The sequence below is a fragment of the Lagopus leucura genome, unplaced genomic scaffold, assembly GCF_019238085.1.
Source record: "Lagopus leucura isolate 7727_CA_CO unplaced genomic scaffold, USGS_WTPT01 Super-Scaffold_100030, whole genome shotgun sequence".
Taxonomy (NCBI): Eukaryota; Metazoa; Chordata; class Aves; order Galliformes; family Phasianidae; genus Lagopus; species Lagopus leucura.
The window spans coordinates 6939761-6953856 of NW_024962281.1; the positions used below are offsets into that span (position 1 = coordinate 6939761).

The 14096-nt window shown below is 36.0% G+C and overlaps 1 protein-coding gene across 1 annotated transcript in view; it reads right to left on the reverse strand.

Moving 5' to 3' along the window:
• Positions 1–14096, reverse strand: part of CLINT1 (clathrin interactor 1) — a 47886-nt gene that overhangs the window by 11174 nt on the left and 22616 nt on the right. Inside the window, exons 2-7 of the mRNA XM_042881659.1 lie at positions 12550–12654; positions 11801–11897; positions 10208–10316; positions 9146–9310; positions 5839–6013; positions 759–1002 (exon numbers count right to left, since the gene is read on the reverse strand). Coding sequence (XP_042737593.1) covers positions 759–1002; positions 5839–6013; positions 9146–9310; positions 10208–10316; positions 11801–11897; positions 12550–12654 — 895 coding nt within the window. The remainder of the gene's footprint in view (positions 1–758; positions 1003–5838; positions 6014–9145; positions 9311–10207; positions 10317–11800; positions 11898–12549; positions 12655–14096) is intronic.

Here is a 14096-nt window from a genome sequence, read left to right on the forward strand (position 1 = left end):
TCGTTCAAGGAAAAGACGTCTTCCTTTATGAAAACAGGAAGAGTGAAATTTGCAGAACTCCTTTCACATTGACCTGCATTAAGAGAGAAAGTTACATTTTAACGGTTCCATAATAATTAAAAGTCTTCATAAAGAAGGAAATTTAAGTAGGACAAAAAATTACACCTCACCACAAGTTCCTTTAAAAATTCCTACAGTTATCTTTATATATACATATGGAAAACTAAGGTCTGCCTGATGAACGTAAGGAGAACTTCTGTGGAAGTTACTGCGATGGATCTGAAATTAAGACAAGCTTAAGATCAGGCCAGTTTAGAAAAGACAACAACTGTGCTCACACAAGCAATTCAAAATGACCTTGTTTAAAGAGTTATATTGCCTACAGTAACTTACAGAAAAGCCTAAAAGCTGTGTAGTTATAAGTTTTTGTGTGTGAAATACAGTTTGAAGTGCAGCTGTTTGTCTATTCCAAAACCAACCAACATCACAAAAAGGAAAACTACTTGAAGTCATTTAGGATGAGTGCTTTCTAGAGATAGCAGGTTTGTCTTTAAATTCAATTGCTAAAATTTAGCTAAATTTCAGACCAATACTGAACAGCTAGCTTCACTGCCTTTCAAAATCACTCATACTCACTTTTAATAGAACAGTTCCCCTGAATACCATAATAAAAACTCTTTTCTTAAAGTAGAAATTGCCCCAGAGTTTAGAGAAAGTTTTCTAAATTGATATTCTACTGTGCTCTTTCCTTGTCTCACCTTTGCTGTAGGTTGCCCAGCATGAGATGCAGCATTCTGTTCTGGGCTTGCTTTATCACCCGTATAATGCGCTGCTGCTCCTAAGTCAATGGTTTTTGAAGGATTTGCTGAACGTTTGTGTCTGCTGGTGATAATTTCTGTAGCCTGTGTAATATGAATATGTTTGGTTGTCACAGTCTCCTCTTCATTCTTAAATTCAGCTTTGGGAGATTTACTTCTTCTTGATTTTTCCTCATCGCTGTCACTGGAAGAATGAAATTGGTAAATATCATTCATGATGGACTACCCAGTTAGTTAAGCAGACAATTTGGCGTAGGTCACAACAGTTTTGATTACTGCAGATCCTTGTAGTGATGGTTCATAATGAAATACTGCTACTTCCTACATTTGAGAAAGCTAGTTTCAGCCTTAAATAACACATCATAAGTATAGCACCACACCTATAGTACACAAAAGATGAAGAGAAGCAAGTTATCTTGTTAAATGTTAGCTGCAAGTCCAACACAGAGGTTAACAGGAAATCAGTGTTTAAATCCAGTGTGCTTAATCACCTTCTGATGGGAACTCCTCCACACACTGTATAACGAGTCAGCAACAAGAAGTTTAGCTGGCAAATCTGCTCTTCACTTAGACCAAGAGCCAGCAAGCAGTGAACAAGATACAGGTACTAACTTTCAGATTTGAAGAGCACCATTCCTATTTCAACTCAGTTCCCTTTCTAGATAAATATTTTCTTCAGGATGTTTGTGGAAAAACTTTTTACATAAGTATGCAATGCAGTGATGCTATTCATTTTCCACAGGAAAACACATTTGTTCTCAAAATGTAAAAGAATAAAAGCATCAGCATTTTAAGTGAACACTTTTTAGATGTCACTGTGCAATATTTTTTATTCTTAAATTTTCTACTCTTACACTTTAAGCATTTCACAAGCAACCTAATTTCACCTCCGCTAATAGTCATGTTGCCTGTTATCATCAAAGCAAGATTTGTACATAACACTGAAAATTACTGTAGAAAAAGCTTAAATATATTGAAGAGTATTTTGAAATAGTAATTCCCTTAGCAAGGTATTTGAAAGTGGAAAGGTTTTATATTTTAATAATGCATTAGAATATTAAAACTAAAATTTAAGAAATGATGTCCCTTTGTCAGTACGAATATGACAGTAACTGAAATATACTCTGGAGGGTAGCCTTTGTTCTCTGTTAACAATAGCAGGCTTTTTGGAACACACTGCATGTGTTTCATTTCTTCTACACAAACTACCTACACACCACTAGGGATGATGGCTCAATTCATTACCGTTAGTGAGTGCAAATGCTCAGTGTACTATTTTTTTTTAAAGAAAAGTTCTTGAACTCACAGCTCCAGGCCCAGTGACTGCTGACATTTGCTTGAGCCAACCTTAACAAACAACTGAGCTCTAATGTTGTCACCTAAACTTACACTTCCAATTTTAACACTGACTTGAAACAACAGACTACTGTTCCAGTTTGGGATTCCTGCACGTACATTAACTATGTACAAAATGAATACAATGGGACTCCTAACCACACTCTTATTTATGGCATCAGGATTTAATACAAGCACAGAGAAGACTGATGCTCATGTTAGCACCCTACATCATACACACTCCTCTGAGGCCTTTAAGACAAAAGTTCCTTTTAAACGTGTTGAAATACTAAGGTCAGGACAATCACAATTAAGTCTCAAAGCCTGCTGCAATGCAATTCTTGTCTTCACTATGGAGCCTGCCTAGTCTATGCATACACTGTGGGTTGAGGAAGTAACTGATAATCAAAGTCCAATCAATATAAGAACGAGAAGAGTGAGTCTTAACGATCTACAGCAAAATAAATGCCTAAAAGCTTTTGAAAAAAGAAATTAAACATGCATGCCAGAATGCAGGACAAACATTACAATACCCAATTTTCTATGACAACCTGTACCTTTTCAGAACTGTCTCAGGAGATCTGGTTTAAGTCTTTCCTTAACCATCACATTAACAGCAATCAGACATTACAGATTAATGTTCCCTTAAAGTGTATTTACCGTGCTCAGAATAGTAAAATAACAGTGCTTCATCTGAGAACTGCAGAATTAACTTAAAAAAAATAGAAGTTACAGCTTGCGCTGTACTAAATAATTAAGAGATCTAGAAAGGAAATATGTGGCTGTAACTTCCAGAAACTAAACTATGGATACGTGTTCTCTTTGCCTTGAGATTAGTATACGTTTTTGCTTTCTTTGAACAGTCCTTAAGGCAATAGAAATAGTTACCAACTGCCCGAGACCACGCGAATAGAACCTACTACAAACAGTAACAAAAGTCGCCTTTAAACATCGCTGCTGCCTCCTGTCAAAGCAGCACTGATGTTTCCCTTCCTTCCCGTCCTGCTGCCTGCAGCAACCTTTCTGAACACCAGAGAAGCAAGGATTGATAAAGCACAAAAATTCCTACAAAAAAACCTAATGGATCTTCTGAAACAATGCCTATCTGCAGGTAATTTAGTAAAATAAAACGCATACAAGGCTAGAATCAGGGCAGCAATTTATTAGTTCTTTGGTCTTAAGTGAATAAATCAAAACTAAGAGAGAAGTGAAGTTTTTCCTATTCCTGTGGGATATTGTTTATGGTCTTCTCTAATTCCAAAGGGATATATTTCTGGAGAAAAAAGATTCTTCCACAGCAATACATAAAAATGCAGAGTAGGTTTCTCTGTACTTAGTTGTGTGAACTGCTATTTCACTGTAAGCTACTACAAACTCTAGGCAGATATATCACAAGTTAACTTCTTGGTTACTTTGAGCATTTTTTCTTTTTCTTCCCTGGAAAATACCAGCTTTGCTAGCAGTCAGAAATCCAGAAGTTAGGCCAAGTACTTCTGCTATGCATACAGGAGGTAAAGATTGTATCATCTGGCTTCCATCAAACGTTCTGAAGATGCACAAGTCAGATTTATTTTCTGTGCTTCAAGACCTTTATTGGCTTTACAATGCTACAGAAAATGATTTATAAAGCTATTAAACTCGAAACAAGAGAACACATAACAGCAGATTTGCCAGATGAACAACTATCACCATTTAGCCACTCTTCCTAGTGAAATGGCACCTTAATGCCATGTTAGTAATTGTAGCCTGCTACTACATCAACTAGGAAGTTTTTCTGGAAGCTTTTTGTTTTTAATAATTTGCTAAAAGGAGAGAAACAAGCATATGGATTTCATGAAGCCTTTACAGTACAATACTGCGTTGTTGAGAGTTAAGTCACATGATTATTAAAATTTCATGTTTTTATTAAGCTTAATTATTTAAATTCATACAAATACAGCATTCAGTTAGTATAAAACGTATTCTGAAGTTTGTATTTATAATATCTCCAAGTACAGACAATTTATAACCTGTAAGTTCTATCTCCTTAGATCTTTCGATGCTTTCTGTAGGAAGAAATTTCTTCATTTTGGCACACTGATAAAATGTCATGATTTTCATATTCTCTAATCACTGTGTCAAGAGAAGATGAACATTTTAGGCATTGTTTCAGAAGCCATATTGCTGCAGCCTAACCTCCCATTTACGATAAGAAAAACTGTAACTACCTACCAAAATCTTCCTTGTTTGTTTAGGCCCCCCCCAATTCCCCTTTTATTTCAAATCTTGCATTTACTATTGCAGAAGAGAACAAATACTAACCTAACATTTATTACAAAATGGAAGAACAGCAAATAAGAAGGGACAAGGGCTACAAGATCAAAAGAGAAATGAAAAGAAACACTATTAACCAAAACAAAAGATGACTATAATGCGTGATACAGATATATATCAAGTATTACCAAAATAACTGCCTTTTTAGAAAGATCAGGCTGTATGAAGGACTGTGAAATACTGTAAGGTGCAAGGCTTTATCTCAGCACAACTATGAGTTCAGGAGCCATCAGAAATGAAGCAGAAGATAAAACTACTTATTGCACATTTTCTACATGAACTGTGGACAGTGAGCTGCACAGACATTTTGAAAGTACAGAAAAGCACACAGCAATGTATCATTGTTAAGTTTGGAATTGTTTACTTTTCTTCTGATCCCGTCTTCTTTGTAGTCTTTCGACAGCAAGTTCTAAGAGAAAACTCAGATGTGTGCAACGAATACCAGTTCATGATTTATTCATGTCCTAGCAACAAGGCCACGCTGCCTTTTTCTTGGAAATGCTACCATTATTTTCATTTTCCTATGGAATTGCTCCAGTATCGTGGATGTTGTAACATATACATGTCCATTCACAAACATACATGAACACATATATAAACATACCAAATGCATGGATGTTTTTGAACATGTTCCTCTAAGAAATGCTCATCAGATCTCAGTGCAAATTTGAATTTTAAGCTGTTTCCCAAAAAGTACAATTTCAGTATACTTCAATACCTCCTCTTGAGCAATTTCAAACTCTTAAGTGTGAACGTGATCTCTGAATAATAAAAGTTGATGCACATGTTGAAAAGTGATGTTTTTAAAGTTCTACGGGGCAAAGCAGAGTAGGATTTCTTCCTTACTTCAAAATAATTAATTGCCATACATAAAAAATACAAGTTTCTTGAGGAAGCTCAATTTTTTTTTTTGATGTGCAGAAGTCAGTCACCTGTACCACCTTCTTCCTCAGATGAAGAAGTGAAGCAGCATGGTGTCAAGATAGACTAAAGCAATCTTGGATCTCCCTCTTCTTTAACACTTCAGCATTTGGCATAACTGTAGCATTAAACAGCAACTTCAGGTACACTGGCACAAGGAAGACCACTGAAACGCTGAGACAAGCAAAAGCTTAGGAACTTCAGCCAAATTCCCTGCACTGCCAGCAGCCATCTAAGCTGGGGGCTATAGTGGAAGGCAGCCAAGAGCAGTTAACTATGAACAGAGCTACATTATTCCCTGAGGCTAAGCTGCGTAAGAGAGGCAGGTACTGACCGTAAACACATATCCACACAAAGAATGGCAGCAGACTGTAGCTAATAATCAGTAGTGTCAAAGTGCTTTGTAACAGCAATTTCACAGAATAAATTAATGTTAAAACAGCTCTAGTACCTGCATCTTTCTGGAGAGTCCTCTCTGTCTTTCCTTCGAAATTTGCTGATGGTGTCATCGATTGTGCTTCCGATTTTGTCGCTTAGCTCACCCAACTTATCACTGAACGGAAAAGAAGATTTTTTATCCCAGTCTTCATCCCATTTTGACTTGGGCTCAGGATCATATCTTTCACCTGTGTAAGGCATTAAGACAAAAACACTAAAGGTAACAGCAAATGAATGCCTGTGGTCTCTTTCAAATTGTTCTCAAGTTTCTCCCCTCTACAGACATAAAGCTTACACAATTTCAAAGCAAACTGAAAGCTCCTGTAATGCTGAATTAACACTTCTACAGCAGTGCACAATATGTAATACACATCATTAAGTGGCAGAAATGCAGAATCAAAGACTTTTGTTTATGCCAACCACACAATCTTAACATACTATGCAGCACATCAGGATACTATTAGATTCTGCTGGAGAACCCCAAGTGGTACAACCAACCCTGGCTGGATAAGCAGCTTATCAGAAATGGGACATGCTAGTTCTATAACAGACACTTAATGCATGATATTTCATCCTGAGCCAACCTGTGTGTTCACAGAGGTAAATCAAAGGTTTTTATACGCTGAAATTCAAGAACAGATAAAAGCATTGTACCAAACTATTTAAAGACAAGTGAGAAATGCACAGTAACTTTGTTCTTTCTATGCTCATCATTTAAATAAAACCTCCTTTCAGAAAGATGAAAAAGAGACTGTAAAGCAACTCGCTTTTTCCTCAGCCATGGAGTACCCTGGTCTTTACTGAACACTTAGAAAATTTGTCCCTTTCTATTCAAGTAATCGAGACCTCCATAGTGAGATCTTAAAGATAGCTGACAGTTTTTATTTGGAACCATCACACACAGAAAAGAGTTGGTTTTTTTTTTTTTAATACTACTGAAAAATGTGACTTTGACTGCTAATGCTGAGTAAGACTGAAGAGAAGAAAGGAAGAACGGTGAAAAATTCATTACTTCAGGTTAACATACAAATTAAATTGTAGCTTGGGTCATGTTCAAGATGTATTCAATTAAGCCATTTTTAATAAAAAGAAAATGATGGATTTCAGCTCTACAAGGTGTAGAATTTGAGATCTATCTGTCCAATAACACGATACACCAGAGAATACATTTTTCTTATCAAGGAAATAAATGCACGTCTCCAATCATATTTTGTTTAGATCCATAAAGGACAGACAAGTTTGTTCAAAGTTGAGTGCCTGACAGAAATCAGCCAGATACTCAGTGGGATCTCTATCACTGGAGAAGGAGAAATTGTAAGAAACAGCAGTACAACTTAAATTTTGCAGGAGAGTGAAATGGCCTTATTTCAGCTTGTGTCAGGCTCCCAAGCATTTTAAAGTGGGTTCCATTAAAAGACTTCCTTGTGAAATAGGAATTTTAAAATAAAGATAAAAGAACTTAGAACTCAGCATTTTCAGGACAAAAAGAACTAAGCAGAATTATGAAAATACAAGCATTTTCTATTTAAGTAACTTGATTTTTTTTTTTTTTTTTTTTTTTAGGTTAAAGTCTGACCTGGGAAAGAAAACTTGTTTTGTGCAGCTAGGAAGATTAAGGACTTTACTCAACAGATGAGAGGAAAATTAAAAATCCTCTACCATAACAATGGAATAAACGACAAAAGGAGACAGTCCTTTAAACTCAAAAACTTGAATTAAATCTTCAGAATATATGGGAAAAAAAAGTCTTCTACCCAGCATACATAGACGGAATCACGACTCTGTTCAGAGCAAGTCAAAAGAAAAGCACAGAGAGAATAGATAGAGGAGCATGTACTCAAAGTACAGATGCAGTGACTCATAAGTATTTCTTAAAGAGAGAACCAGCAGAGTTCCAGGCTAGTAGCAACAGCCTGTAAGAATATAATAAAGACATCCTGCCATGGAGATAGAGATTTCCATCTGCTCTGCATACAAGGAAAAGGAAGAACAGAGCAACACAGGGAAGTAATCTGTCAAAAATAGTAGAGAAATGCAGAGCACTAAAGAGTAGCAGTTGAAGTATAGGTCATGTACAGTTCCTACTCATACATATCATATACCTAACACTTCTCTCAAAGAAGTCACTGATTTTAATAGACCAAAGGCTTGTATCGTTGTGACATGGGGACTCGTCCCTTAATAAAAGAACCCAAGAATCTACCCATGCCAAAGAAAATACGATAAACATTTTAAGACTGACAGCTAAATAATGGATGACATGCTGGGACACGTCATACATAAAAAGCAGGTTCAAGCTCAGATCCCTGCTATGCTTTATGGCAGGGACTGGGGAGTAAGAAGGAAGCTGCACACTTGGACTAGGTACAAAAAACAGTGTGCCAGTTGTGTGCCTTTATCTGATCAAGCTTGTCAGAAAGAAGAATGTACTCTCTAAAAAAAACAAAAAAAACAAACAAGTTGATGGTATTTCATCTTCTACAGCCAAAATCTTATATAAGCTTAATAGGTCTGCATAAAGCAAATTGTGTCTTACCTCTGGGAGTCTTCCCCTGAAAAGCACATGGGCCCAACACTACTAATCAAGCAAAGTTTTATAAACACTGAGACAGTGACTTGATAAACTCCTGATATATAAGCTCTCCAATATACGTGGTGCACATATGTGAAGTCAGATCTGACAGACATCAGAATCCACATAGATAACCCAGATAGCTCTCAAACGTCTAAACAGAATTACTTGGGGAATTAACAAGTCTAATGGTATGTAGTACCTCCATTGTTTCACCAAAACAGTGGTACCGTCCTGAAAGCCCTAATTCCAGTTAAACAATGGTTCTAAAGTAGGTTGGCAGAAAGTAGTTGAACAGTATTCTTGTCCTATGAGAGACAGAAAGTATCACTTTTTTTTTTTTATTACAGTAAGAAATTCTGACTTCCCTATTGCTACAGCAGCATTCATTTCTCAGTGAGACTCCATCTAAAGGTGAAAAGAAAATAGCTAAGTTTTGGCTAAGCCAGTGCATCAATGCTGCTTGTAGGTTTTTAGTTAACTTATTTACATGAAAACTCACTAAAAAAACTGAAGAATCTGCCAAAGGAAAATAGGTTTTGAAGAAATTAAATGTGGGGGAAAGAAGTGCAAGGTTTATTTAATAATAGTAAAAACACTGACAGTTAAAGAATGTTTTTTCTTTGTCATCTAAAAGAGCATCTTAGAAATTCCTCAGTAATTATCTGGGCTTTTTCCCTGCTTATCTTAGGCAAGTTAAAAGTCTAGATTGTCAACTCTTGACCAGCAAAAACTGGTTAATACTTACTATATCGAAACCCTCCTACACTGTCCGAAGAAACACCAATGTATTTGTCTTTGTTCTTCTTTGCTTTCTTCCTTTCTTCCCGAAGTCGATCATCATCTTGTGCAAATTCAACCATTTCTTTCACCTTCTGGCGTATATTTATACCCTGGTCCTTGCCATTTTCATCTATGTAGGTAATGCAGGAAAGGGAGTGTGAAAGAGAGGGGGAAGAAATGAGAAAAGAAAATAAACTAGAGGCAGTGATAGTGAACTTCACAAACTATCAAGAAAATTTAAGTTACAATTAAAGTAACTGAAGTGAAAGATCTTAAGGATACCAAGGTCTGCTGCTTCTGCTTTAAGGGGACCAAATATTGCTTCAACACAAATGCTCAGCCTTACATAACTGACAGTTCACTGAATGGTGTGTTTAGAAAATGTTTAACTGCTGCCAAAACATTGAAAAGACCAGTGTTATAAATAGAAATTGTATTTTCCACGAAATATTTTAACCCTCCAGAACATAAGCCTTTTTGCTCGGTCTTTTTGGTCCAGTTTTTGCAACTTTAATTGCAGAAACTCACTCTTATTTGCAAAACTCAATTTTTGAAGAAGTGCTTTCAGTTAGGATGTACTACAAGCTAAACATGCTCCTTTCCCAGCCTTTTTCACATTCAAAACACACACTGGCCTTGCTGCCTTTGCACTGTAAATATTATTTGGTGGGAGGAAAAAGCCCTAGCTTCAAACAGATGTGTGTGTTTTGGAGCTCTAACCTTTTCTTCCCATATGATTAAAGCTATTCCTTTACGGACACCACAGGGGACCAGTCTCTAGTGCATATTTTAATAAAAACCCGAACACTCATGTTGTGTTGGTTCTGTTGTTATTAGCCAGTCTTTTCTGCAAGTTCTTGTCTTCACTAATTAATACTCTAGGGTCCCACGTCTTGGATTCTGCACTCTTCACACAACTGGCAACAGTCACATTCTAATTAGACTGGGGAAGCTTCTAAGCTGGTTCAGGTGACTGACAACTCCAACTACTGTTTTAATTTGCTTATAAGATTTTTCTATTGCTCACCTACAAAGTGGTAATTTTCCAGGGATCGCAAATCATAAATGTGTTCTCTGGCACTTGTAACAACACGCTCTGATCCGTTCCTTATGAGGTAAGCTAGGAGCAGCAAAGACTATAAAAATACAAAGCACCTTATGATTGCATGAACAAAAGCTCAATTAAAAAAAACCCCAAAACAAAAAAAATGAAATCCAAAACTGCCCCCATCAAAACTACTTAATAATAAGATCTTCCCCTTCTATATAACTGCTTAACATATGGGTTCACCTACAGAGAAAAAACAAAAGCAAAAAGCCAACATCCATCTTCTCCCTCTTCTCCCTCTCCCTCCCCCAAACACATACTTTTTGCTCTTCAAGATATCAAAACTGCATTTGTTAAACTATAATTTAATGTTACCAAATCACAAGTAATTGCCTTCATCAGCGACTGCTTGTTTTAAAATACACAAAGAAATTTAAAAGAAAAAAGTAACTCTGCAAAATGAAACATTTTCTTCTGCTTCTCAGTCACAGCTTCCAAAAGTAACTCCTACAGAAATGTAAGAAGCCTTACACTGGATGCAATGGATATTCAAAACTGCATTTCAGGACAAACTTGAGCAAGTTATGAAATGAATGAAGAATTACTTTAATTGCAGGTTTTTTTTTTTTAAGTTTAGGATTTCTATCTGGGGAAGAAAAAACACTCTGAAGTAGTACCTTTAACAGCTAAAAACTATCATTATATTTCAACTTATCCAAACCTGATAAGCAATTCCAAGCAGCCTTTATAACATTAAGTAGTTATGTGTGATAGCATTAAATATTAATTTATATTGTACTTCAGGGAAAACAATTACTATGAATACAAAACATCAAGCACCTGTGAAAAGCACAAACTATGCCTTAGAATTAATTGTCTTGTTCCAACCAGGCATCAACAAAATATAAGCTAGTTTAATACATCAGTTCTATAAAAATGAGGTTATATTTGCATAATTCAGTGAACACTGAACACCACTTTAAGTGCAGCATGATATTCTTAAGCAAAAAGTTTCCGTATCACGCTAATTAGCCAAAGACAAGAAAAATGCAAATGATTTTCAGTTCTGTTTCCAAAATGCAAGTAGGGCATACCCTCATACAACAAGATCTGTAACAAAACTGCCTCCACTCAAAGCAAAACCACAATTTACTGAATTGTGAACTGTCATAAAATTAAATTGCAATTTAATCTTATTTCAGATATTTTTGAATTCCTTTAAGAACATTGTCTTGATAGCATAATAATTTATCATCTGCTTCTCTTGTACCACAGTAACAATTCCATTGGTTAGATTAAAAATGCGAATATTACTCCAATGCTTGAACATCAGCAAAATGCAATTACAACATTACACTCATGAAGTAGCTTTTCTAAAAGCAGATATTTACTTTTCCTTTGAAAGACATCTTTGACTGCAATAATAGATTTATTAAGCAGAGAGTTAGTAAAGAAATTACAGGTTTCTAGCAGAGTGATATCTGCTTAATCACACTAAATCACAATGTTACACTTACATCCTTTGTAAGCCAAACAAAATCCTGAATAATTCTAGTTCATGTTAATACACACCTTATAAACTCTCCTCCAGTTCTTTTTATTGTCTTTCAGCATGCGAGTCCAAAGCATGTTCATAAGTTCTGGAAACTGTTCATACATAAATGTTGCCCTAAAAAATTAAACAAAAGGAGTAAAGAAATGTTATTCTCAGTGGCTTGCAGAAATAGCTTGTTAAGTCTCAGCACTGACAGTAGATGGCAGGCTTGATCTAAAGCCATCCGAGTTTGACAGCGTTGCAAGGGAAAAAGCTATCACTGCTTCTTAGTCATACAGAAGTAATTTACATTGTAGGACTACAAAAGAAAGAAATTAATCTACAAATCTAAGGCAGTAGAATAATGCTTTTCATAAAGGAAAATACCCTGATAACTACAGCAACTAGTCAAACACGTAACTTCCAAACTAAATTTGGCAGAAAACAGTTCAAAAAGAATTTGACCAGTTCCGTTCTATTTCAAAAGTCACAGAAAATCAGTTTGAAAATAAACACTCCAGCAAAGTCAGACCCACTGAACAAACTGAGGTTCCGTACATAAAATCAAGTGTTTCAAAAATAATTTGACTATGTTTTCTGCTTGACAGTTTCCAGTACATTGTAAGATAACACATTTAAAAAAAAATGATTGTGTTTAAAAGAGGAATTTATTTACAGCATCCCTTCAGTATTATCAGTCAGCATTACCAGAGTTGATTTAACAGCAAATTTCACATTCCGCTATAAAATGCGCCTTTCTTCATCACTGCCTCAAATTATCACTTACTTGGCAATCTCTCCCATGAGTTGCCCTGAAGGTCCCCATGGATCATCATTGGTTGCTTCTCGAACCTTAGACTCTATTTCTGAATAATTCATAACCACATTGGTGCTGCAAAGGAAAAAAAATTAACACACACAAAGATTACCATCGAAACTGAGAAACACATGAAAACTTAATAATGACACTAGTGGGTACCTTAATGAGATACCTCTACAGGGTGGGAAAAAACATCTTCAGTGCAGAAGTTATCCTGAGGACACTATACAACACATTTATGTTACCTTTAAGATTTTACTATTCCATTAGTCTTCAAGAATATAGATGAGAAACTATGGATTGCGTTAGAGCTGGATTCAGTCCAATAAAAATGGCTTTTGGTCAAATTAAAATCCAAACTGAACCACTACAGTCAAAGGTGATAACTTCCCTGACTAGATATGGTTTGCTTAGAGCTCTGTACCATGTGTTGATACACAAGAAGCTTTACAACTCAATCAGCAGCAGGTTTTACGAATGATGAGTGCTACGAGAAACTCCAAGTATCAACACCAAACAGGTGATGGTAAACAAAAAGCCAGGAACCAAGCCCCAAAACAACACTCCAATGGAAGACCACAATAGAGATGAGAGTCACTAGAGGGTCTGTTTTCCATCTAAAATTTATTCAAGAGAAAACAAGAAGAAGAAAAGCTGTTTTACAATTACAGCAATGCAAAGATTACAAGGAATTCAAGCAACATCTATGAGAGTGCACAGAAAAACGGAACTTGGAAAAAAGTATTTTTCCCATAAAAGCTGTACTACAATTGTTGATAGGTGGTTTCCAAAAGGAAACCTAGCACCGTGTTGTCCTTGCATTCTTTGCAGCGTATCCAAAATAACTTACAAGTTACATATGCACACAAATTGAAGACAAGTTGGAAAATTTAGTTAAAGCTCATTGTGCAGTTGGTGTCAGAAGCCAGTCCTGCAAGATGACTTCAATATACACATCGTCCAATCAAGTCAAATTAGCTGAACTGTAAAAAGGACAAATTGATACTGTCATACAATGTAATACAATAGAATGAGGTGGTGACCATTGCTTAACACCTCCCTCCCAGCCCTCCCACCCCAAGCTTGAAAGGACCAGGAAAAAAATAAATCAAGATGCTCAGTAGTTATTCCTCCGTCCATGTAGGAGTTAGCACGTTTAGTTTTACTTGGCATAAAGATAGCAAAAATCTTGGGACAGGGAGCAGAAACAAGAATGAGATCCCCTTAAGTCCCAAAGGGCACACAGAAGGTAATTGTTAAAACAGAATAAGATTCCTGGACTTAAGCTTGGATTCTCAGCATGAGAATTCCTGCTGTCAGATTCTGATGGATGATTTTATTCAACTTTGTGTCTAAAGAGAAATAAGTTACATGACTGAATAAATAATCAGCAAGCTCACAAAACCCATCTATATTAAAAAAAAGCCTACAGGAACACAGCAGTAGGTATGAACAACAGCAATTAAGGTTTTACAAATTCATTTACACTAAATGCATCTCAAGCTCCTTTTTTG